This window comes from Sorex araneus, chromosome 1, assembly GCF_027595985.1.
Source record: "Sorex araneus isolate mSorAra2 chromosome 1, mSorAra2.pri, whole genome shotgun sequence".
Taxonomy (NCBI): Eukaryota; Metazoa; Chordata; class Mammalia; order Eulipotyphla; family Soricidae; genus Sorex; species Sorex araneus.
The window spans coordinates 442,252,356-442,277,346 of NC_073302.1; the positions used below are offsets into that span (position 1 = coordinate 442,252,356).

A 24,991-nucleotide genomic window follows, 5' to 3' on the forward strand; every position below is an offset into this window, starting at 1 on the left:
GCACCGCCAGGAGTAATTCCTGAGTGCAAAGCCAGGAGTAACCCCTGAGCATTGCTGGGTGTGACCCAAAAAGCAAAAAATAAATAAATAAATAAAATGGACATTGCTCTAATGACCAGGGGGCTGAGAGCGCCCAGAGAGTCAAAGGAAGCTCTCTTCCACAAACAGGACCGGAGAAAGGGACACAAGAAACAGAGCTTGATCACTAATATCACTGTCACTGTCACTGTCATCCCGTTGCTCATCGATTTGTTCGAGCAGGCACCAGCAACGTTTCTCATTGAGAGACTTATTGTTACTGTTTTTGGCATATCCAATACACCACGGTAGCTTGCCAGGCTCTGCCTCTCGGGCTCGATACTCTCGGTAGCTTGCCGGGCTCTCCGAGAGGGGCGAAGGAATCGAACACGGGTCCGCCGCGTGCAAGTCGAAAGCCCAACCGCTGTGCTATCGCTCCAGCCCAATCACTACTATCAGACTCCAAAATTAACTCAAAATGGATCAAGAACATAGAAGGCTTGGGACTGGGAAGGAAAGATAATAAAGGAACTGAGACATGAGCACTGCATGCACCAGACCTCGGTCCAACCCCTGGTACGAGACATAGTACTCAGAACCAGGAATAACTCCTGAGCACTGTCAGATACGCCCAACGCCCACTCAACCCTCAAAAAAAAGATACATAAGATATTCATCAATCAACAGAGAAAAACTCTCCTCGACTTAGACCTCAGCTGTGTTTAGCGACTCAACTCCATAAGCAAGGGAGGGACACAAGCTCGAAAATAAACAAATGGGGCTGTGTCAAACTAAAAAGCTTCTACACACAAAAAAGGAAATGAAAAAGGAAAAAAAGAAAACACACACAAAAAGCAACAAGCAATTGAGATACGACTTTTGAACATCAGGCATCTGAGAATAGGCTGATATTTCAAATAGACAAAGAACTTATACAATGCCGCCCCAGAAAAAAACAAACCACCCAATCATAAAATAAGCAAAAGACCTGAGCAGACACTGCCGGCCATTAGGGATGGAAGGGTGATGATGCTGTGTCTAGGTCACTTCACTGTCTTAACACATGCACCACTCTTGCAATGTGATGCTTATAATGGGGGAAGCTAAGCTGAGGGAAGGAAGAATAATGAGATGGGGATTCTATATGCCTTTCTCTCAATTCTGTTGCAAACCTAAAACTACTCAAGGGAAAACAGCCTTTTTAAAAAATGAAAGTGTCCTGGTTGGCACTCTAAAAACATCTCATTTTCCAGGAATAATTTATGAAGAGTGTAATGACTAACGGGTGTGGAAATCTGTAACATGTAAGGAAAACCACGGGTCAGTCTTCCAAAGCTTAGGACTCCTACTTCCGACCTCCTAATTCATGGCAGACACGCAGAAAATTATTGAACAAATAATTACAATAATAACTTGGGAAAAGAGACAACAAAAAGAAGAAGAAAGCTCTGGTTTTGGTGTTGAAGTAACTGAGAGCAATTCAAGGGAATGAAGAGGCATCTCTACGATTTCACTTGCAACAGTGGAGAGAACTTATGGTCAACTCCCACTTCTGTTACATGCACGCCTGTTCTTTACGATCCACTGTCTAACAGTGGTGTGTTTTCGCAAAGATTAAAAGCTACCTAAACATCTTCAAGCCAAGGGTCACCGCAGAGAGATGCCGCCTATTAGCCAGACACTGCTAAGAACGGCTAAGTTCTACCTGCAGGACGCACAATTGTACGCATTTTTATTGTTGCAGAGAAACTTCCCGAAAGGCTTCTCTGTTTTGAAAAGAAAAATAAGAGTCCAGAAATAGCCCAGTGGGTAAGGTGCGGACCGAGGAGGCGACCAATATGAACTCACTCTCCAGCAGGGCAGAGCGATCCCTGAGCACAGAGCTAGTGGGGAGTCCTAGCACCTCTGAGTCTGACCCCCCCCAAAAAAAAAATAATAAAGAAAAAGAGAAAAAGCAGCTACTTCAACATCAACACAAATAGCAGTAGTTAGGTGGAAGTCAGTACCTAATGCATGACCAAGAAGTCAACCCAACGCTTAGTTCTAGGCAAGAGTTTTTAAATGAAAACAAAAGCAATGGTTCCACCACCAAAGAACGCCTCTCCTGACAATAGAGTGATAAAGACAGAGGAGCACTCCCTCTCAGAATAAGACCCATTTGTTTGAGCATCTGTTTGCAACTTACAGAGAATAACTCTTTCTGATGGATTAAAACAAGGAGAAAAAAAAAGATAATAGCATTCATTTGTTGGGATGTTAATGCACAAACACACCTCACTCTCCTAGAAAACCTCCGAAGACATCTGGTGGTACCCGCAAAAGATTTCAGGGGGAGGTGGGATCAAGTCTTACCATTTTCGCATTGCAAATACTAAAAATGCCCCCTCCCCACAATAAGCGCTTCTAGAGGAATGTCATTATTTCCAATCATGCTACAAAGTAGTGATTTACACAAGGTGTTTTTTTTGTTCTTTTTTAATTATGACTATGCTTAAAAAACTGGCTTTAAAGCTTGCATTTCAAAACACGTGGAGCTATTAAAATTCTAATATGGAAGGATTGGGGTGGGGGTTGCCCCGGGGTTTTAATACCACTTAAAGCCCAGGGAACTGAGTCTCCAGATGATGTGGGAGAGATGGCTTAGAGAGTTAATGAGAAATTACTTAAGGGAAAAGAAATAAGATGGCCATAAACTGGAGGGGGGGAAGTAAAGCAAACATTTCCATCATCAAATAGAATGAAACTAATTAAAAGAAAGACAACATTTAAGGCAAATCTGAAAACCGAGCAAAACGATGGGGAAATACAACTCTACTGCACATGAAGTAACACTCTGGGGAGGCCGAGGTCTTAGAAGTCACCTGGAGAATCAAAGTTCGCACCAGAGAGGAGTCCCGTGCCACCAACAGTCAGTGCAGTAAATGCCCCGAGGACATTCATGAAATGTGAAGTCTCCAACGATGGATTTCAAATTGAACGGAAGAGTAAGGTTGGAGCAACAAGCTAAGTCAAAGGTTTTGCGACTATGACACAAGGAGATAATCCTTTTAAAGGAAGTGCTGGTCAGTGGAAAACAAATTACCAAATGCTTTCTTTCCAGCAGGTCGACTTTAGGGGGGAGGAACTCCAACTCAAGGATAGTGAATTTTCTGTTGAAATATTGAATGTAATCAAAGTAAAGTGAAAGTAAATTGAAATTTACCAGTTACACATGCAGGGTGTGGGGCTGTGGAGGTGGGGGGAGGGGGGAGGTATACTGTGATTCTTGGTGGTGGAATATGTGCACTGGTGAAGGGATGGGTGTTCGAGCATTGTATAACTGAGACTTAAACCTGAAACTTTCGTAACTTTCTACAAGGTGATTCAATAAAAAAATAAAATTAAAAAAAATAATAATAAAGGAAGTGCTGGAGATGTAAGACAAGAGTTCGGGTACTGGCCTCACATGCTGCCAACCTCAGGTCACCAAAGTTTGAAGTCAGCACTGTGATGGTGCTAGAACCATCAAGCATGTTCCCAGAGACTAAAGCCGGGCTCTACGTAAGCCCTGAGCACTGCTGAGGGGGACCCCATACCCCCAAACAACAAAAAACAACAAAGCCAGTCTCCCAAGTTTCTAAGCAGGCATGCTGCTTCATTTCCAGTCAAAAGCTATGTCCACACTGGAAGAGACAGAACCAACTAGAGCCAGAGAGACGGTGCGAAGTGTAAGGCACCTGCCTGGCACGCGGCCACCCTGGCTTGACCCCAGCACTGTACATGGTCCCCAAGCACCTCTAGGACAGATCCCGAGTGCAGAGCCAGAAGTAAGCCCTAAGCACCATGGGTGTGACCCAACGCCCCGCCCTACTGCCAAGCAAAAAAAAAAGCAACTGAATAATACTAAATTTGATACCCATAGGGCTGGAGCGATAGCACAGTGGTAGGGTGTTTGCCTTTCATGCGGCTAATCTGTGTTCGATTCCTCCGCCCCTCTCGGAGAGCCCGGCAAGCTACTGAGAGTATCGCGCCCCCACGGCAGAGCCTGGCAAGCTATTGGATATGCCAAAAGAGTAACAATAAGTCTCACAATGAGAGACGTTACTGCCCGCTCAAACAAATCAATGAACAACGGGATGACAGTGACAGTGATTCCTATACCAGTTCACTCCACAGGAATGACACCAGGCCTTTCTGTACTGAGCACTCTGAAATACAAGCCAACTCCATTTTTTTTTTTTTTTTTTTTTGCTTTTTGGGTCATACCTGGTGATGCTCAGGGGTTACTCCTGGCTCTGCACTCAGGAATGACCCCTGGCGGTGCTCAGGGGACCATATGGGATGCTGGGAATCGAACCCGGGTCGGCTGAGTGCAAGGCAAACACCGTACCCGCTGTGCTATCCAACTCGATTTAAACCGGAAGTCTCTAAGGAAGGCTAATGGATGGGAGGTGACTCCCATCCATTATATGTTATCTGTTACTGTTACCTCCCATCCATTATATGTTATCTGTTACTGTTATTTTTAATCTTTGATTTTTTTTTATTTAAGCAAAGCAAAAGTGTCCAATCAAGCCTGACGTCACCGTGGTTCTCTCTAACTCCTTCTTGCCTAGGGCCTGTCGGGGCTGGGCACGGGCTCCTAGTTTCCTGGCAGGTCTGTCTGGGGTCACACACTCTGCTGGAGCTTCCTTGGCACACGCACCCCCCCCCCCCCCAGCGGCATCAGAAAGGGGCCACGGTGTGGTTCAGGGCCAGGAGTAAGCCCTGAGCACCATGGGTGTGAGCCCACCTTCCACCTGGCCCGTGGGGGGCCCTGAGCTTGGTCGTCAGCACTGAAACACACACTCTCACTGGGCCACTGCCACTAGGCCACCCAGGGTCACCCCTGGCACCACATACGGTCCCAAAACATCACTAGAAGTAGCCTCTGGAGAGAGAGGCCCGGAGGGAGCCCTCCGCACAGCGGGGGGTGGCCCCAACAACACCACCCCCCCCACACACACACACGCACAAAAGAAACAAAGACTTTAGCCATAGGGTCACACGGGAAAACAGGACGACAACTCAGCCGTGGGTGTTCCGGGTCTGGAGCGGAACTCTGCCTAGTTACACAGCACGCTATCAACAGCTGTGGCTACAAACGTCTGTAACTGTGTTGCCTCGATTGGGTGTGTAGTAATACTTAACACGGTAACTTTTTAATAAAGCTCAGCCTTAGTTCCCAACACCGTGACCGCAGGCATGCTTTGAGATGCAGGCCGGAGAGAGAGCACAGGGGCAAAGCACTCGCCTTGCGCAAGGTCGGCCCTGGTGGTCCCATCCCCTGCACCCGACATGTCCCCTGAGCAGCACCAGGAGTGGCCCCTGAGCACACAGCCAGGGAGTAAAGCACGTGTGGCCGGAAAACAGAAAAAAAAAAAAAAAAAGGTTGGTTTTTTTTGGGTTTTTTTGGGGGGGGTTTGGTTTTTGGGTCACACCCGGCGATGCACAGGGGTAACTCCTGGCTCTGCACTCAGGAATTACCCCTGGCGGTGCTCAGGGGACCATATGGGATGCTGGGATTCGAACCCAGGTCAGGCGCGTGCAAGGCAAACACCCTACCTGCTATGCTATCGCTCCAGCCCCAAAAGGTTGTTTTTTTTGTTTTGTTTTGTTTGCTTTTTGGGTCTCACCCGGCGATGCACAGGGGTTACTCCTGGCTTTGCACTCAGGAGTTACTCCTGGCGGTGCTCAGGGGACCATATGGGATGCTGGGGATCGAACCCGGGTCGGCCGCGTGCAAGGCAAACGCCCTACCCACTGTGCTATCGCTCCAGCCCCCAAAAGGTTGTTTGTTAATAGTAAGTTGAATTGAAAAATTTGAATGTACATCATTTCTTTGCCAAAAAAAATAAGAGTAATTGATAAAATGTTCCAGAGATAAATTTCTAATCAATTTTATCATATAAGTAAAATATAACAAAAACTTTTGACTCCGTTTAGCATGAGTGATGTTTCACACCGCCGTATTTTTTAGTCCGTCATTGCAGAGGGACAGAAAAGTCTCACTTACGGTGTTACTAATCAATATTAAGAGTAATTTTAAATGTGTTGAATGTAAGATTTCTCGTAAATCTTGTTGTAACTGACAAATCTGATATGCTTTTATTTTTTGCAGGGGGCGGGGAGGGGAGGACGAAATTCGGATGTAGGTTTAGGGACATGCCCTGCCATACTCAGGATGTCGGTTTGGGGCACGTGCCCAGTAGTCCGCAGGGGACCGTTCAGTGCCAGGAATCCAACCAGGCCCCTCCTTAGCAAGCAGGAGCCCGTTCCTGAGCCGTCTCCCAGCCTCGAGACCCGGCTTTTCCATTTCACGTACACAGAGCTCCCACCTTTCACAAATGTGTATGTACTATGCTGTAAACATACATTGAGATTTTTTTTTTTTTTGCTTTTTGGGTCACACCTGGCGATGCACAGGGGTTACTCCTGGTTCTACACTCAGGAATGACTCCTGGTGGTGCTCAGGGGACCATATGGGATGCTGGGATTCGAACCCGGGTCAGCCGCGTGCAAGGCAAACACCTTACCCGCTGTGCTATCGCTCCAGCCCCGCATACACTGAGATTTTCAAGTAACAACAGAGTTCTTGTTTAACCAAGAATCCAAAGCTCTGAGGTGTTGGCTCGGTGTGAAATGTACAGGCTAGGCACAGAAGCGGGAACTCAGAGGATCTCACGGTCACCTCTACCTTAGAAAGGGCTTAAGCAAATCTCCATTCAAGTTCCTGAGTTGAGTACAAAGCTTCAGGACAAAAGTGAAATAAATGATCACAGTGAGAACAAGAAGGATAAGAAGAAGGGAAGTTATTTGCTGTAACATTTTGAAATCGCGCCTCTTTTTACACCAGTATTTCTCAATATGCCTCCCCCATTAGCCCCGAGTACATTCCAAGGGGGTGACAGGTGACAATTACAGGGGTGGAGCAGCAGACCAGGGGCTCAAGGTAGGGCAAGCAGGAAGCGTATAGGGAAGGGTGCTGAACTCTGATTCCCACCAGGCCAAGCCACCAGAGTGGGGACAGCTCAGAGCCTGCGTCTCAGGCCGTGCCAGCGGGAGCCCTGGATTCGATTCCTGGCACCGCCCGGTCCCCTGAGGCAGGACTGACCCGCTAGGTAACCCTGAGAGTGCCTATGGCATTGGCGTTCCTGCTACCTGCCAGTGTTCCCTGCGCTTCAGGTACTAATCTCCACAACTCTCCTGGGAAAGTGCCCGTCTCCAAATTTCACTGACGGGGGGAAAGGTCAAGGTCTAAAGAACTATCTCCAGAATACATAAAGAAACACGCTCAGGGTCTGAGCGACAGTACAGTGGGTAGGGCATTTGCCTTGCACACAGCCAACCTGGGTTCGATCCCTGGCATCCCATATGGTCCCCTGAGCACCGCCAGGAGGAGTCATTCTTGAGTGCAGAGCCAGGAGTAACCCCTGAGCATAGCTGGGTGTGACCCAAAAAGCCAAGAAAAGAAAAGAAAGAAAACGGTGTTGGCAATCATCTTGCAATATTTACGCTAATCTTTATTACCTGGTCCGCTAAAAATAAGATGTCAACTATGTCTTTTTTTAATTCTTACAATTGGTTTCTTTCAAAAAAGAAGAAAGAAAGAAAGAAAGAAAGAAAGAAAGAAAGAAAGAAAGAAAGAAAGAAAGAAAGAAAGAAAGAAAGAAAGAAAGAAAGAAAGAAAGAAAGAGAGAAAGAGAGAGAGAGAGAAAGAAAGAAAGAAAGAAAGAAAGAAAGAAAGAAAGAAAGAAAGAAAGAAAGAAAGAAAGAAAGAAAGAAAGGAAGGAAGGAAGGAAGGAAGGAAGGAAGGAAGGAAGGAAGGAAGGAAGGAAGGAAGGAAGAGAGAGAGAGAGAGAGAAATAGGCCAGTAGAAAAATGGCAAAGGACACAAAAAACTTTCACAAAAGATATGTAACAGAGCAGCAACCTGCACAGCCATCAGCATTGCCATAAAGGAGATCAAAATAAATTAAATCAGGGCCGGCCGGGAGACGGCTGAGAGGGCAGGACAGCCCCTCTCTACGCAGGCACCTGGGTGCCCACCCGCGCCACACAGAGACCCCCCCACCCCCTTCAGGGTTGGCCCCAGACCTAAACAGCACATTCCAATCACATATGCAACACACCCGTAAGAACAGCTAATATGTAAGACAAGTCTTGAGAATTAGAAACGGCCATTCCATGGGGCTGGCGAGGCAGTAAGTATAGATTTGCCTCGCATGCAAGCAACCTGGATTTGAGTCCCAGCACCCAAATCTTGCCAGGGGTGATCCCTGAGTACAGCAAGCCTTGAGCACTGCTGGGTATGAGCCAAAAAACAAAAACAAAACCCCAAAAAATGATCAAGAAAAAAAAAAAAGAACAAAACATTCCAGCTGCTAAGTTTAGCTAAGTTAAGGCAGGAGTACTGAGGCACGGTCAAACGCTTGCGGATGGAACCCGTGGATGGATGAGCTTGACTGGGCACCACTGAGGTGGATGACATTCCAGAAAGCCAGTCAGAGATCAGACACTGGGAGCTTCACGGGCAAGAGAAGGCCCTGGAGCCAGAGTCTGCCGCTGCCAGCCGGAGCGGCTCTGCAGGCGCGGAGAGGCTGAGATGCTCTCTCCTGCCGTGGTCTCACTGCCAGGCCGGGACGGGCCGCAGGGCTGGCGGCTGTCTGCAGCGTGAAGGCCTTGAGGACCGCTTCCTTCAGCTCGGACAGGAAGTCCTCGATTAACACCCTTCCTGGGCTGGAGCAACAGCACAGCGGGGAGGGCATTTGCCTTGCACGCGGCCGACCCAGGTTCGATCCTCCGCATCCCACAGGGTCCCCTGAGCACCACCAGGAGTAATTTCTGAGTGCAGAGCCAGGAGTAACCCCTGAGCATCGTTGGGTGTGACCCAAAAAGCAAACAAACAAACAAACAAATCCTTCCACCCACTTCGTTATAACATGGACAATAAAAAGAGTATCCAGCAACACGGAATGAAAGGAGCTCAAGCACCGACTTTTGGTAACGAAGCCAGGACACATCATGTCCGGTTGGCAAAGGCCACCAGAACCTGGACTGTGCTTTGATTGGTGCTCCAGGGCTGACGAGAGGCTGCTGTGCATGGAGTGACCCGGGAGAACCAACTTCAGACCCTTTCCATCTCCTGCTCCACAGGAAAACCGTCCCCCACAGTCTGCTGTCACCCTCCCAGTCCTCAACCCCCTTCTCCCACAGTCCCCTCTGTCCTTATCACCCTTGAGCTGGTGCCACACAACCAAGCTGAAGGGCACTCAGATGGCCCAAAGCCGGCCGAGAAAGCTTCTCTGCCCTCTCCAAAGCCCTTTCGGCTGCCCTAGTGATGTCCAGCAGGCCCCATACTCTGGCCACTCCAGCATTCCTCATCTCCATCTCCCACGTCCCAACAGTTCACGGGGGTCACTGCAGCACTGTCACACTGTCATCCCATTGCTCATCAATTTGCTCGAGCGGGCACCAGTAACGTCTCCACTGTGAGACTTGTTGTTACTGTTTTTGGCATATCGAATACGCCACGGGTAGCTTGCCAGGCTCTGCCGTGTGGGCGAGATACTCTCAGTAGCTTGCCGGGCTCTCTGAGGGACAGAGGAATCGAACCCAGGTCGGCCGCTTGCAAGGCAAACACCCACTGTGGTACTGCTCCAGTCCACGGGGGAGGGGAGGGACTAGAATATATAATTCCTAAGTCTTGTTTCCTTCTGGACCCTCCGTTAAGACTCTTCCAAGGGGGTCACATCTGGCCCCTCCATGCAACTAGGCCGAGAGAAGGGCATACATCCACAAGGAGAGGCTGAGCCTCTTCACAACGATACACATACACATCCTGTGATCCAACCATCCCCGACACTGACCCAGGTGAGACTCACCGCAACATGTCAAAGCATCGTGTTCAAAGACACGCACCGTAACTCTTTAGAAACAAAAGCCAGGACCCTCTGCGCCTAAAGACTTTGAATTCAGAGACTTCTTACAGCAATGCACTGGGACTGTGAGCTGGGCTATGCAATTTCTGGCAGAATTTTCCCTGGACTTTATACAGAAATCCAAAACCACACGGCTGCTGCCGTGGGCTCGCAACTTAACATCTCTTAATGGTCAGCAACGTGAAACGGTTCCCTTTTAGCAGGTCTGACTTTGGGGGGGAAACTCCAAATAATAACAGTGAGTTTTGTGTTGAAACATTGAAGGTAATCAAAGTAGCAGCCATTTCTCTAGACTGTGAACTAAGCAACAGCCCCACGCCAGCCGAGAAGAGGAAATATTCCTCTTTCCCAGTTGTTTCCCATTTTTGGGGGGAGAAACGAGGCGTGGCATCCACCATACTATGAGGCACGGGAAGGGGGATGAGGGGAAAAAAAAGGAAAAGGAAAAAGGAAAAAAAAGAGAAAAGAGTACTTGGAGCAGTGGGGCTACATATCTCTTCATTCTCAGCAATGGAAAACTAATTATCAAATGCTTCCTTGGTAGTAGGGCTGTCTTTCTTGGGGGGAAACTCCAACAACAGTAGTGAGTTTTGTGTTGAAATATGGAACGTAATCAAGGTAAAGAGAAAATGAAGTGAAATTCATCAGTAATACAGTTGGGGGTGGGGGGACGGGGGCAGGGGGTATACTGGGGTTTTTGGTGGTGGAATATGGGCACTGGTGAAGGGATGGTGTTTGAATATTGTATAACTGAGACATAAGCCTGAGAACTTTGTAACTTTCCACATGGTGATTCAATAAAAAAGAAAAGAAAAGAAAAGAAAAGAAAAGAAAAAGAAAAGAAAAGAAAAAGAAAAGAAAAGAAAAGAAAAGAAAAGAAAAGAAAAGAAAAGAAAAGAAAAGAAAGCCAGAGAAATGAAGCAAGTTCCTTTGAATCTCAGCTGCCCATTAAACACGAGAACTGGGGCCTGAGAGACAGCACAGGAGTGAAGGCACAGGCCTGGCATAGCTGACCCCAGGGGGACACCTGGCACTACATATGGAGACTGAGCACCAGCAAAAGGAGCCCCAGAGCACTGAGTCACGAGTAAGCCGCAACACCATGACGTGCGGCGGAAAGAGAACACTCAGCACAGAGCACAGGGAGGAAGCGGAGGTGTTGCAGGAGAGAGCACGGAACGTTCTGGTTGACCTGGTTATTACAGACACAGTGCAGAAACACCGAGTTTTGGAACGCTAACGTCTGGTACACAGGATAGAACACTTGTCACTTTGCTTAAAAGACACTTACCAGAGAGTACATCAACGCAGTCAAAACACAAGTATAACGTCAGTCGCTATCTTAGAAGAGCGACTCAAACGCTTTAGAACACGAGTCAACCCCCGCTGAGAGCCAGGACCATAGGCTGTATCCACATATACCACACACCTGTGCCAAGCTTTCACGAGGATGGTGATGTTTAGAAGAATTCCGGGAAAATTTCATCCGAGATACATTCTTCCATCTTCTTTAGGTACAGGAAAAGGAAGAAATAGGACTTTTCTCTCATCTCTTTCCAAACTAGTCATCAGCCCTGAGGTACTTTTGCTCCCCCTAGCAGCCCCACCCGCTGCCTCTATTCCAAGTTTGCGGACGCCCCCCAGTAAAGCACACGGCAAGTTAAATTCCCAGAAGCGACTCGCAGAGAAACGACTTCTCTGCCCGACAGCCTTTATCTCAATAGTCCGTCCCAGCAAGCGGTACTGAACAACTAGTACCACGGTACCAAGAGGTACCAAGCTAACACTGCACTGTCCTAGAATAAAGCCATGGGGATGGGGGGAGTGTGTGGGGCCCCTCCCAGGAGGCCTCGGGGGCTCATCCTTAAGCAGGACTCTGGCCTCTATCTTTTCACTAAGGGGATGTGTGAGCACTTTGCATAGAGCCAAGCAGTCAGGCAGAGCGAGACGCTGAGGATTTCCTTCTCTCGGGTCCTGGGCCCGTGCCAGTGGCCTTTCAGATCAGGAATTTTCTTCCTTTGAGGGCTGTTCTTTTTTTTTTTTTTTCATGTTTCATAACAAGAAACCTTATTGAATCACAAATCTTAAAACGGATCCCTTCACTTAACCGGAGGACCATCTTAACGTCAGTCTCAGATTTGCTCTTTCAAACATCCACTTCGATGTTGAAAAGGATGGAAACGAAGGCTGAGTCCACGAACTGACAGAGCAGAGACGGAGTGGAGTGAACTGGTGGCCCGCCCTGAGCAGGGAGCTTTAAAAACTGTTTTCTGGGGCTGGAGCGATGGCACAGCGGGGAGGGCGTTTGCCTTGCACGCAGCCAACCCGGGTTCGATTCCCAGCATCCCATATGATCCTATGAGGACCACCAGGAGTAATTCCTGAGTGCAGAGCCAGGAGTGACCCCTGAGCATCGCTGGGTGTGACCCAAAAACCAAAAAATAAAATAAAATAAATAAAAACTGACTTCTGTGTTACATCAACTGGTTTGCCAAAACGGGCCACGGGGAGAGCCGGGACGCGTCAGGCATCCACTGGTGTCCTCCCGTGCCCGGGTGAGGGCTGTTCTTTCTACACTCCCCCTCACCCTGGACTCTGTTTTGCGGTGATCTCTTACAAACATAGGGTCCAGGCCTGGGTGAAGATGAGGCTTGAGCTGAAACAGGAATTTCCCTGAAGGAACAAGAACTAGGTGCACAAGAAAGCACCTCCAGAGAGGGCAGCTCCCGACGTGTGCCCAGGTGCCGCAGTTTCCCACATCAGCCTGTCCCACTCCGCACAGCTTCTGGAGGCCCGACTAAGGGAGTCCAGGCCTTCTCTGTCTCAAAAACTCTGGGAGTGGGGCGGGAGTGATGGTACACTGGGTAGTGGACTTGCCTTGCGGAAGACAACCCGGGTTTGATCCCCAGCACCCCTTATGGTCCCCCCGAGTCCACTACGGGTGATCTCTGAGCACAGAGTTAGGAGTCAGCCCTGAGCATCACAGGGTGTGGCCCCAAAAAATCAAAGCTCTAGAAGTGCTGCCTCTAGCTGACAAAGTCACTTCCTATTCTAGAACTTTCCCACCTTATCACTGGCCCTGATTCCGCAGCTCCCTTCCCTCTTACCTCAGACTTAGCGCTGCACTTCATAGCTACCTGGACACAAGCTATCGCAGGTGACACAGGACAGCCCCCAGTTCCTTAAACGACCGATCTAGAGAATTTCTATTTGACACTGGAGGAACCTGAAATCCAGTATTAACTACTGATGATTCGCAGGAAGTGGCAAAACTTTGCCGGAGAGACCCTGATCCTCCCCATCCATCCAATCTCCCCACTGCGGCAGCGGTATTCCACCCCCCATCCGTGAACCGGTGCCCATCTGCACGTGCAAGGACAGGTGAAAACTACAGGTCTCCACCTGGATTATTCTGCCACATGGGGCCTTGGACTGCTGAGGGTCTACCAATGTGACCAGTGAGAACTCCCACCTACTTTCTCCACCTTGAATACACAGAGATCTTGTTTACTCTTGCAAACACTGCGGGTGGTCTGCCACTGAGGAACTGAGAACAATGAACTTGGACTGGTATCGCGAGGCCCTTTGTAACTTTAAAAGGCTATTTTCAGGATGGGCGAGACAGCAGGCGGGGATCTTTGAGCACTGAGCCTAGAGTAAGCATGGCCTGAGACAGGAAACTCCCAGAGCGGGGTGTGCCCCCCACCCACGTCCCCCCTTAAAAAAATAAAAAAAGCTGCTTTTAGTTCCCCAGAAAGATGTGTTATTTTCAGAACAAATCATTAAAATAACCGAATTGCTATGTTTTAGAGAAATGATTTAACACCCAACCTCTTAACCACATCAAACATAACTGGGCTTGAGAGTTCAGTAGTCACTGGAGTCTCTCCCTTCACCCAGGAGCTAGAAAAGTATTTATATGCAAACTGCATAGGGAAGAGGGGCAGAATGCGGGCTCAGTCTCCTACTGATTCCTTTTAACATCGAATGTTCCCAGGATGGGGGGAGGGGGCGTATGTTCAAATCAGATCAACAACTTTAGAGCCATCTCCAACTGTGCTGCGTTTCGTTCAAACGTGCGAACTTACACTCGAAGTTCTTCCCAACAGACACACAATAAAAGCTGATACGCAGAAACTCTATTTATTATGTAATGATCACACGAGTCAATTACTACACAGGAGCGTGCATGCCACTAAGGGCCTCGTGGAAACCCATCCTTCCACCTCCTTCCCGAGTGAGTTAGTAACTGGCCCCGGGTTCGACCCATCAAGCCTTTCCGAGGTCCACTCCGGCTAATCTTTTCCTAGATAAGGTCGGGCACTTTCAACGGGCTGTAAAACGCAGTGTCCGGGGCAATAACCATGACTCAACCTTACCCCTTGAGCGCCTGATTTAGCCAGAGCTGGGCTCGCTGGGTGTAGGGTGCACGCTACGGATGGGGGGGGGGGGGGGGCACGCTGAAATTTATACAGGGGGGGGGGGGTGCACGGTCAGTCCTGTCCCACTAGCTCTGCCTGACCCTGCTTCTTCCAAAGAGGGAGCCGGGGCGGAGCGTGAAGGCTGGAGGCCAGCTCGGAGGGGGCGGCGGGGCGGAGCGTGCCGGGGAGCGCGGGGAGCGGTACCGTACCGGCGGGCAGCAGCGGCTCCAGCGGGGTAAAGGCACGCTCCATGGCGGGCTGCGGGGCTCTGCGCGGGGACAGACAGAAACGCAATGAAACGCCGCGCGCCAACGCCTCCCGCCCGCCGCCCCGCGCGCGCCCCGACCCGGCCCGGCCCGGGTGAACGCCACGCGCGCCCCCGCCTCCCGGGGCGCGGAGCCCACGTGCGCGCCGTCCGCATCCGGGGCCCGCGGCGAGCCCGGGCGGGATGCGCCCCCCGCGCTGCCCGCCCCGCCCGCCCCGCGCGCCGGCCACGCACTTACGGGACGGCGGGAGGGACGCGGCGGCGGCGGCGGCGGGGGCGATCGAGCACTCGGCGATCGGCTGCCACGGCCTGGGCCGACGCGCCCGCGCGCGCGGGTTTAAGGACGAGCCGCGCCGGGCGGCCACGCCCGCTTCCGGGAGCCGCGCGCTCCGCCCGCTCTGGCCGCTCCGCCCGCGCGCGCACCTCGCGCTCCCCGCACACGCGCGCACCTGCCGCGCGCCCCCCGCGCTCCCCGCACACGCGCCCACCGCGTGCACCTGTCATACGACCCCCCCCACGCATGCGCGCCCGCACCTGCCGCGCGCTCCCGCACACGCTGCCACCGCGTGCACCTGTCGTGCGCCCCCCCGCGCGCGCGCACGTGCCGCGCGCTCCCCGCACAACGCGCCCACCGCGTGCACCAGCCGTGCGCCCCTACCCCGCACGCGCGCGCGCAGGGTCCGCCGGGCCGCGCAAGGAACCGCGCTCGGCGCCCGCCGCCCCCGCTCTGCCCTGGCCCCCGTGCCCGCGGCGCCGGGCTCTGGGCCGGGACCCCCAACGCGCCCCGGGCCGCGCGGCCGCTGCCCCGCCCCCTTCTCTTCGTCTCGACTTCGGAGCCGCGCAAAGCTGGAAACTCCCCCCCGCAAGGGCGCCCTGGGACCCGAAGGAGCCCTGGGGATAGGTTCTGTCCCGTTCCCAGGATACGGAGAGGACCCTCTGTGCCGTTTTATCTGCCCTCCTCTTTTCTCGAAATTGGGGGCGCTAAGAATAAAGGGGGGCAGGGAGATACTGTCATCTTTTAGCCTCCCCTGGTTCAACCCTGGGGACCCCATATGGACCCTCGAGGCTGAGTCATCCTTGGTCCATCGCCCGGTGAGCCACGAAAAGCAAAAAAAGCGTTTAAGACAGCTAAGGAATGCGTGTGAGAAGTTTCGTGTTATACAAACACACAACATGCAAGTATAAACATGTGTCTGTGTCCCGGTGCCGTTGGAGTCCGGGCTTCCACGTGATGCAAGAGAAGATGTTCTCCGCGGAGAGGAAACCGCTTGGCGTGGTTCCGCCCGCATTCATGGGTGGAACTTGCTCTCCCTTTACTCTACGTTCTCGGTGTAGTCACAGCTGAGGCTGCTGCCTTGCGGGAGAATGAAATGACTGGGCCAGGACGACTGACAAGCGACAAGCGTGCTGCCCCTGAAAAGGAGGTCATCAGTGGGCATGGAAACACAGGCACACCGTCAAGCCTCCACGTCTGTGTACGTTCAGATTTGTTTTGTTTGGGTTTTTTGGGGGGGCCACACCCGGCTGTGAGCTCAGAGACAGCTCCTGGTGGGGCTCAGGGGACTTCTTGTGTGCTGCTCGGGAGCAAACTGGGTGGGCTGCGTGAGGGCGAGCACCTTACCTGCTGTCTGTCTTTCTAGCCCCCCCCCCCACACACACATACACACACACACACACACACTTCTCTTTCCTTGTCCATGTAAATATACAGCTAGAATAAGGTAGGGGAAGGGCATGGGCTGGAGCGATAGCACAGCGGGTAGGGCGTTTGCCTTGCATACAACCCACCGGGGTTCGATTCCCAGCATCCCATATGGTCCCCCAGCACCACCAGGAGTAATAACTGAGTGCAGAGCCAGGAGTAACCCCTGAACATCACCGGTGTGACCCAAAAAGCAGAAAGAAAGAAAGAAAGAAAGAAAGAAAGAAAGAAAGAAAGAAAGAAAGAAAGAAAGAAAGAAAGAAAGAAAGAAAGAAAGAAAGAAAGAAAGAAAGAAAGAAAGAAAGAAAGAAAGAAAGAAAGAAAGAAAAGAAAGAAAGAATAAGGTGGTCTTCAGTGACCCATCCCTCCCACACACACCTTTCAGCTCGCATCATCTGCATTCATTGTAGGGGGTGGGACTGTGACCACACCCCTGTAAGTATGAGGCCCTAAATTCAACCCCCAAGAGGGCAGTTTGGATAGAGAAGGGACCATTATGAAAATGAGAGTTGGAAATGATCACTCTGAACAAGAACGGAGTGCTGACAGGAGGCTAAGGGACAGACATGAGAACCTTTCGGCATTATGGTTTGTAAATCATAATGCCCAAAAGGAGAGAGGGTGGGGGGAGAGGGAGAGACAGAGGGAGAGAGAGAGAGGGAAGGAGAGAGAGAGAGAGAGAGAGAGAGAGAGAGAGAGAGAGAAGGAAGTAACTGCAGTTGAGGGTGGGGATGGGAGGAGGAGCTGGAGACCTTGGTGGTGGGAAGTAAAGTAACTGCAGTTGAGGCAGTGGAGGGTGGGGTGGGAGGGAGGGAAAGTGGAGGGGCCGGAGCGATAGCACAGCGGGTAGGGCGTTTGCCTTGCACGCGGCCGACCCGGGTTCGATCCCCGGCATCCCATATGGTCCCCCAAGCACCGCCAGGAGTAGTTCCTGAGTGCAAAGCCAGGAGTAACCCCTGAGCATCGCTGGGTGTGACCCAAAAAGCAAAAAAAAAAAAAAAAAAAAAAAAAGAAAGTGGAGACCGTGGAGGTGGGAGGTGCGCCCTGGAGAAGGAGCAGGTGTCGGAGCACTGTATGACTGAAGCCCGGTCATGAACAACTTTGTAACTGTGTATCTCATGGTGACTCGATTTTTAAAAATGAAATGGATTCAGCCCCCAGCTCCCTATTAATAAGCAGGGCATGATGGAGCACTCGAGAGAGCCATGGCCTCCTGCTGGGTGGGGCCCCGCAGCAACGGCAAAGACGCAGTCTCTCTCCCTGTCCCCCTCTCCCCCCCTGCCCTGCTCACCGTCCCCAGCCCACCTGGAGACTCACACCGTCTCCGTGGACGCCTTGTGCAAACCTGGCCATTGCAAAGAGCCGCGTCTCTCCAAACCCGGATCGTCTCCTGGAGGCAAAGCCTGGGACCCCCGCTTCCTCGGCACACGCATGCACGGCGAGGCCAGCAGAGTAGCTGCCAGTCACCTAGAGAAGAGCCACAAGACTCCCAACGCAGGTGCTGACGCTGCCCGCTGCACAGTTGTTCTCCGTCGGCCTTGTGGAAGTTGTCCTAGCGCTTCCAGTCTTCAGTCACCGGCTCAACGAACCCAGCACTGTTTTCCAAAAGGTCATTCTCTCGGCTTCAAAATGCCAGACTCGGGGGCTGGAGCAATAGCACAGCGAGTAGGGCGTTTGCCTGCACACGGCCGACCCGGGTTCGATTCCCAGCATCCCCATATGATACCCTGGGCACCACAGGAGTAATTCCTGAGCGCAGAGCCAGGAGTAAACCCCTGTGCATCACCGGGTGTGACCCAAAAAGCAAATAAATAAATAAAAATTCAAAATGCCAGGCTCCTCAGCTCACACCCTCGCTCCTGCAATATTTCTGGGGCCTTGAAGATATTTGCACCTAAGTGTTTCCCCATTATTTCTGGTTCAAGTGCTAGAACTGAATGCATTCATCTGTTTCTTTTTTTTTTTTTTATATACCTCCCCCCTCCCCCCCCACCTCCCCAGCCCCCCACCTTGCATGTGTAACTGGTAAATTTCACTTTACTTTCACTTTACTTTGATTACATTCAATATTTAAACAAAAAAAAAATTCACTATTATTGATTTGGAGTTTCTCCCCCCTAAAGTCGATCTGCTGAAAAGAAAGCATTTGGTAATTTGTTTTCCATTGCTGAGAATGAAGAGATATGAGGTCAGGAGGCCGCACTAGCAGCAGCACAGTTTTGGATTTCTGTATTTTAGTATTTTAGTAACTAAGTCCAGAGAAATGTCTGCCAGAAATCGCAACATTGTAAGCTTGTACCTCTCAGCTACTTTATATTCCACATATGAGTGCGATCTTTCTATGTCTGTCTCTTTCTTTCTGACTCATTTCTTTCTTTCTGACTCATCATCTGTTTTCCTCCCGGCATCTCAGTGTCTTTCTTTGGAGTCATTATTCTTCTGTACTCCTTGATAAGTAATTTTAATTTGTCTTTTCTTTGTGTGTGTGTGTGTGACCCATAGACTAACTCTGCTGTTGCCTTTTTTTTCTGTTGATCATTTATTTCAGCTTGTTGGGGTCAATTTGGATTAAGAGTCCTATCATCCTTGTCATTTGCTCTCATCATCAGTCACGATTCTCATTATTTTAAAGCGTATCTAAAGTACCTTCCCTGATGTCTTTCTTGAGATTCCTCAAGCCCTCACAATTAATCTCCTTTAGCTCTGTAATCTCATCACATTCTTTATGCTTCTCGATAGTCCTTTCTGTAGTCTCATAGAACACGGTTCATTTTCACTGAAAAAAATTATATATGCTAGCAGTTTTATTTCATCATAAAAATAGAATGTATGTAGCATACTATCTTAATCTCTTTAATGGACAATAAAGATAGAAAAATTCTACTACATGCTAAAACGGTTACTATATATCAATAGCAAAAGCTATTAAAATATGCAACACACCTAAAGGGAAAAAGAAAATCTAAGGGGAAAACAGGTAAATAAAGGAAATCCAGGGGGGCAGAGAGGTAGTGCAGGGGGCAAGGTACTTACCCCTCTATGAGGCTGACACCAGTTCGAACCCCAGCACTGCATATGGTGTCAGTGTGATTCCTGAGCTTCAAGCCAGAATAAGCCCTCAGTTCTGCAGGGTATAACCCAAAGTTCTGCTCAAAAGTATATAAGATTACATAATCCCTCCAAATTATATGTGACAGAAATAGTTTTGCTTGACATGATATTCTATAGAGAACCAGTTTACCCTATCATCGTGCCAGATTTTATTAGTATTAATACATCCATCTCTTATGTCCAGACAGGAAGCTATTCTTGATGTCCCTTGCATCTCACATCTGTAATTTGGATAGAAAAAATTATGGTGAAGTAAATCTTGTCTTTCCCGCTGCATCGTTTTTGAGTATAAAGCATAAAGTATGCATGCCTTCCTTAGATATGGTAATAAATTGTTATGAGACCATTCAGTGAATTAATTTAAAAGTATGGCTCAGCAACTGGAGACATAGCATAGCAGTTAGGGTAGGGAAAGCACCGCTAGGACAATGGCAGTTGGAAATGGTCACTCTGAACAAGAATTGAGTTTGGAAAGGAGATAAGGTATATATAAGATATATAAGGTAATATATATATATACATATATATTACCTGTGCTGCAAACCATCATGCCCAAAAGGAAAGAAAGAGGGAGAGAGAGAGAGAGAGAGAGAGAGAGAGAGAGAGAGAGAGGAGAAAAGGGCCTGCATAGATGAAGACTAGAGGTGGGGGGCAGAAGGAGGGAAAATGGGAATGTTGGTGGTGGGAAACATACACTGATGAAGGGAAGAGTGTTTGAATATTGTATGAATGAAATCCAATCATAGACAATTTTGCAGCTGTTTATCTCAGGATGATTTAATTTAAAACAGAAAGAAAGAATGAAAGAAAGAAAGTAAGAAAGAAAGAAAGAAAGAAAGAAAGAAAGAAAGAAAGAAAGAAAGAAAGAAAGAAAGAAAGAAAGAAAGAAAGAAAGAAAGAAAGAAAGAAAGAAGAAGAAAGAGAGAAAGGGAGAAAGGAAGGGAGGAAGGGAGAAAGAGAGAAAGAAAGAAAAAGAAAGAAAGATGAAAGAAAGGAAGAAAGGAAGAAAAGGAAGAAAGAAAGAAAGAAAGAAAGAAAGAAAGAAAGAAAGAAAGAAAGAAAGAAAGAAAGAAAGAAAAGAAAGAAAGGAAGGAAGGAAGGAAGGAAGAAAGAAAGGAAGGAAGGAAGGAAGGAAGGAAGGAAGAAAAGAAAGAAAGAAAGAAAGAAAGAAAGAAAGAAAGAAAGAAAGAAAGAAAGAAAGAAAGAAAGAAAGAAAGAAAGAAAGAAAGAAAGAAAGAAAGAAAGAAAGAAAGAAAAGAAAGAAAGTTCCGCCCAACCCACATCCCAGCACTGCTGCCATATCTCCAGTCAGACTGCCCAGTTAGCCACTCTGGAGCCTCTGGAGACACATCCCCAAACTACGTTACTAACATCCCGGTAGTAGCACAGCAGGTTGGATGGTATGTACCGAAGAAGCTAACCGGTCTGGACTAACAACAACATTCACACAGAACATTAACCAGCAATAACAGCAGTAACAGCGTTCACATAAAACATTGACTAGCAGCAACACTCAGACAAGGACTTCATGTTCCTTTGGTGAGACACAACAATTTTTCACAAGTTTTCTTTTACTGAAGTATTTTTTGATATTTTTATTAGCCATTTAGTGGTAACAAGGAATATAACATAAATTATTGTAGGCCAAGCTTGACAGGGGCGGGTGGAAATGGAGACAATACTGGAGGGAAGGTGACAGAGGTGGTGGGTTGGTGTTAAAATATTACATGCCTGTACCAGAACAACTTTGTAAACCACAGTGCATAAATAAAGTGTGAGGGCACGGGGCAGTAAATGTAGAAAGACCCTTGCTTTGCATTTGGCCAAACTGGGTCCCCAGAATCCTCTTAGGAGCACAGAGCCAGGAGTAAATCCTGAACACAGTTAAATCTCAGCACCTCCTGACCCCCACACAAAAGGTCATGGTTCATTTTAAGTATGTTCCACCCCTTTATATCACTGTATCACTGTCATCCCATTGCTCATCGATTTGCTCCAGCGGACACCAGTAATGTCTCCATTGTGAGACTTATTGTTACTGTTTTTGGCATATGAATACGCCACAGGTTAGTTGCCAGGCTCTGCCGTGCAGGAGAGATACTCTCGGTAGCTTGCGGGTTCTCCGAGAGGGGTGGAGGAATCAAACCTGGGTTGGCTGCGTGCAAAGAAAACGTCCTACCCACTGTGCTACCGCTCCAGCCCACTTTGTATTTATTTAAAAATATACACCTCTGTGGCCCCAAGAAGACTGAGCTTTAACCTATGCCTATACATTTCAAGTATTAGGGAAGAGGAGATGCACAGAAGATCCACCTCCTGACTTATAAAAAAAAATGTGAAAGACAAAAATGTATGGAACAACTATAATGATTTTATTCAGGCTGTTCCCACCAGAAATGCACCCTAAATTCTAAGGCCAGAGTCTCTGCAGTGGTTTCGGGTTAGATATGTGTGTGTAGAAGAACAGGCGTTCTGCAGTTGGAATCATTTGGCAGCTGGAAAATTTCACTCCTCTCAACAGTGACACATAATATAAGAAAAATAATCACAATACTACAAGAAGAAAACACTGACCAGGAAAACTAACTCTAGTGTGGGTAAACCAAACAGAGCTGGGAGGGAGTTGGGATCAGATGCACCTGGATGTTTAATCGGCCCAGCAGCGAGCATCCTCGCTATGATGAAACCACACCTGCAATCCTAAAATGGTCCATTTTGAAACTTGACCAATCACCATCTGACTTTCATCCAATCACAATGGTCCTGCCTGAGAGCCTCATTAGCATAAAAGGAACAGGGTGCCTTCTTTTCCTCTCTCCACCGTTCTGCTCAAAGGACAAGGGAGGGGGTTGAAGATTCTGTGTTCTCCCTGAAGCCTGATTAAATGTTGATTTGTAACAATAGAGCGCTAATGGGATTGTTCTCACTGTGAGTCTTTAGTTTCTGGATCAGCCATAGGAAGCGTTTGTTTCTGTGGTTAGCTAGTTTCTGAAGTCCATCCCAATGATCACTCCATCATTAAGGTGACCGATAAACGGGAAGGACTGTTCGACTTCAGCAGAACTGGGGATAAACAAGGAAATCACGATGGGAGACTTGAGAATGAAACTAGTCAAAGAAAATTAACGAGGAAAAATTGTCCTTGCCTTACTTTACCACGAATGCCCAAAGAAAAGGCCTCAGTTTACCCTTACTCCCAAAGTAACCGCCTTATTTTTAGGTTTGTAGATTTAAAATAATAATAATAATAGAAGAAGAATTCCTATGGGGACCAACCCACAAAGGAATTTTTTATTTCATTCTGGCATGTACCATTTCTCATATTAATGTCCCATTCTCTGCTCCCTGCCCCCGACTCTTGTTAATGCTTTTTGTAACCCTCTAGACTAATGGTTACTTTGAGGGCAGAAATTTTCCTTCTTCCAAAAGTCAGATGGTTGCTAAAAATATTCTATCTCCACCCTTCACTGTCTCTAGTTTGACTGCTTCTGTAGTAGCTGTGTGATGGGTACACCCCATGGAAATAATACTTTTTCTTAAAACAAATTAATTTGGTCTTTTAATAAGTAGCTTTTAATTAATAAACTACTAGCCTGGCTCAATCAAGCAGTCCACCTCAGAGGCTGAAAAACATCGTCTTTGAGAAGTAACTGAGCCAGTTAAGAAATGGACGTTAATGTTCGACAGGAACCCGGGAATGGATCCAGGAGTGAATGAGACCACTGTGGGGGTTGCTCTTTTCCACCCCCCCTCCCTTTTTACACTGTAAACACATAAATATCTGCTAATTTAAAGCTCATCAGAGGACTTCAGAAAAAAACCTAAACTGAAGAGGCCAGGAAAGCAATGCCTCTGTCAGCTTTTATAGACACTATTCTTTTTACGTATGAAGCTTCAGGCAAACAGACTTCTATCAGATTTTTAATTCAGTTTTTAAATAATTTTTAATTGAATCACCATTAGATGCACAGATAAAATATTGTTCATGATTGGGTTTCAGTCATAGAATATTCCAACACCCTTCCCTTTATCAGTGTACATTTCCCACCACCAATGCTCCCAGTTTCCCTCTATGTATCCCCCCCTCTCTCCTCCCACCCTCCTTCCCTCCCTTTCTTTCTCTCTCCTTTTAGGCCCTGTGGCAGCAATACTGTTACTGGAAGGTACTGTGTATATCACTTCACCTCCTTTCAGCACTCAGTTCTTGTTCAGAGTGATCATTTCCAACTCTACCACATTTTCTTAATGGAATGAACAATCCCACCTCTTTTCCCCCAATTCTAGAATGTTCTAACAGCACCTCTCTCTCCCTTTCTGGAGTTGAGGGCCCCTCTGTCCTTCCTGTGCCCTCATCCCTCATCGTTCACAGGCCCCCCCCCCCCCCCGCCCCGGCAGAAGCTCTCTTGTGTGTCTCTCAGGGGTCTCCTCTGCTAGGGGAAAGAACCAAGGCAGCTCTGGGCCAAGGCCTAGATCCACCTAGATTCACACCCTGGTATTCAAGATCTTACATTCCCCCTGGGGCTCATTGCCAAGGTCTCCGGTTTCCCCTAAGCCAAGGGCTCAGGCCCACCCTGGGTTCCAAACATGCGTCTACGCATTTAGCCTCTCAGGCCAGAGGCCTACATATGCATGTGTAGGAGATAAACCTAGAGCTTCTGTCAAATGCCCCGCACCCCGTTAGGAGTCAGGACCAGACTTCTGTAGTGAAGGGAGGAAGCTTGCCACTACTATGATTATAAAGGAGCAGTGAGTTTATTTTGTTTCAGCTATTCTTGTTTATTCTCGGAGAGCCTGGCAAGCTACCAAGAGTATCCCACCCTCATAGAAAAGCTGGTAAGCTTCCCGGGGCGTATTTGATATGCCACATACAGTAACAATAACAGGTCTCATTCCCCTGAGCCTGAAAGAGCCTCCAATCATTGGGAAAAAACGAGTAAGGAGAGGATGCTAAAATCTCAGGGCCGGGATAAATGGAGATGTTACTGATGCCCGCTCGAGTAAATCGATGAAGAACCAGATGACAGTGGTACAGTGATACAGTGATTCTTGTTTATTGATAAGGAACAAGTAATACCGTCTCCAACCTGAGTCTCAGTATGCATCAGTTAGTGAGTGATCGCCAGTTTTTCCAAAGCCATGGCAGTAGAGATGCTATAAGTGCAAGATTTCTGTGATGTTTTGGGATTGGAACCAACTCTTCTTAACCCTCAACCAAACTCGGTGTATGGAAAAACTGATTCACGCAATATTTTGTTTGTGGGCCACACCCAGAAGTGCTCAGGCCTTACTCCTGGCTCTGTGCTTGGGAATCATCCCTGGTGGGCCCGGGGGACATAGAGGGTCTCAGGGATGGAACTTGGATGGCTGTGTGCAAAGCAAGCATCCGACCCGCTGCCCTGTCTCTCTTGCTCCTGACTTAGGCATTTTTGTCTGGTTTGAGGCCACTCTTGGGGGGGTTTGGGGACCACGAGGCGCTGGGGGTAGAACCACAAGCTCCAGCAGCTGAAACATGCCC

The 24,991-nt window shown here is 48.6% G+C and overlaps 1 protein-coding gene and 1 long non-coding RNA gene across 5 annotated transcripts in view; one reads left to right on the forward strand and one right to left on the reverse strand.

Annotated features, from left to right (window-relative positions):
- Positions 1–15,324, reverse strand: part of TPK1 (thiamin pyrophosphokinase 1) — a 402,680-nt gene extending 387,356 nt beyond the window's left edge. For 2 of the 4 annotated variants that reach the window (XM_055121628.1, XM_055121618.1), the window contains exons 1-2: positions 14,902–15,155; positions 14,608–14,666 (exon numbers count right to left, since the gene is read on the reverse strand). In XM_055121628.1, the coding sequence (XP_054977603.1) occupies positions 14,608–14,650 (43 nt within the window). In that variant the 5' untranslated portion in view covers positions 14,651–14,666; positions 14,902–15,155. Of the gene's footprint in view, positions 1–14,607; positions 14,667–14,901; positions 15,156–15,197 lie in introns of those variants that run through there. The other 2 variants (XM_055121622.1, XM_055121633.1) reach the window with 2 other exon arrangements.
- The window catches only part of LOC129399952 (uncharacterized), a 114,255-nt gene continuing 103,419 nt past the window's right edge, over positions 14,156–24,991 (forward strand). Inside the window, exon 1 of the long non-coding RNA XR_008627302.1 lies at positions 14,156–14,214. This is a non-coding gene — a long non-coding RNA (uncharacterized LOC129399952). The remainder of the gene's footprint in view (positions 14,215–24,991) is intronic.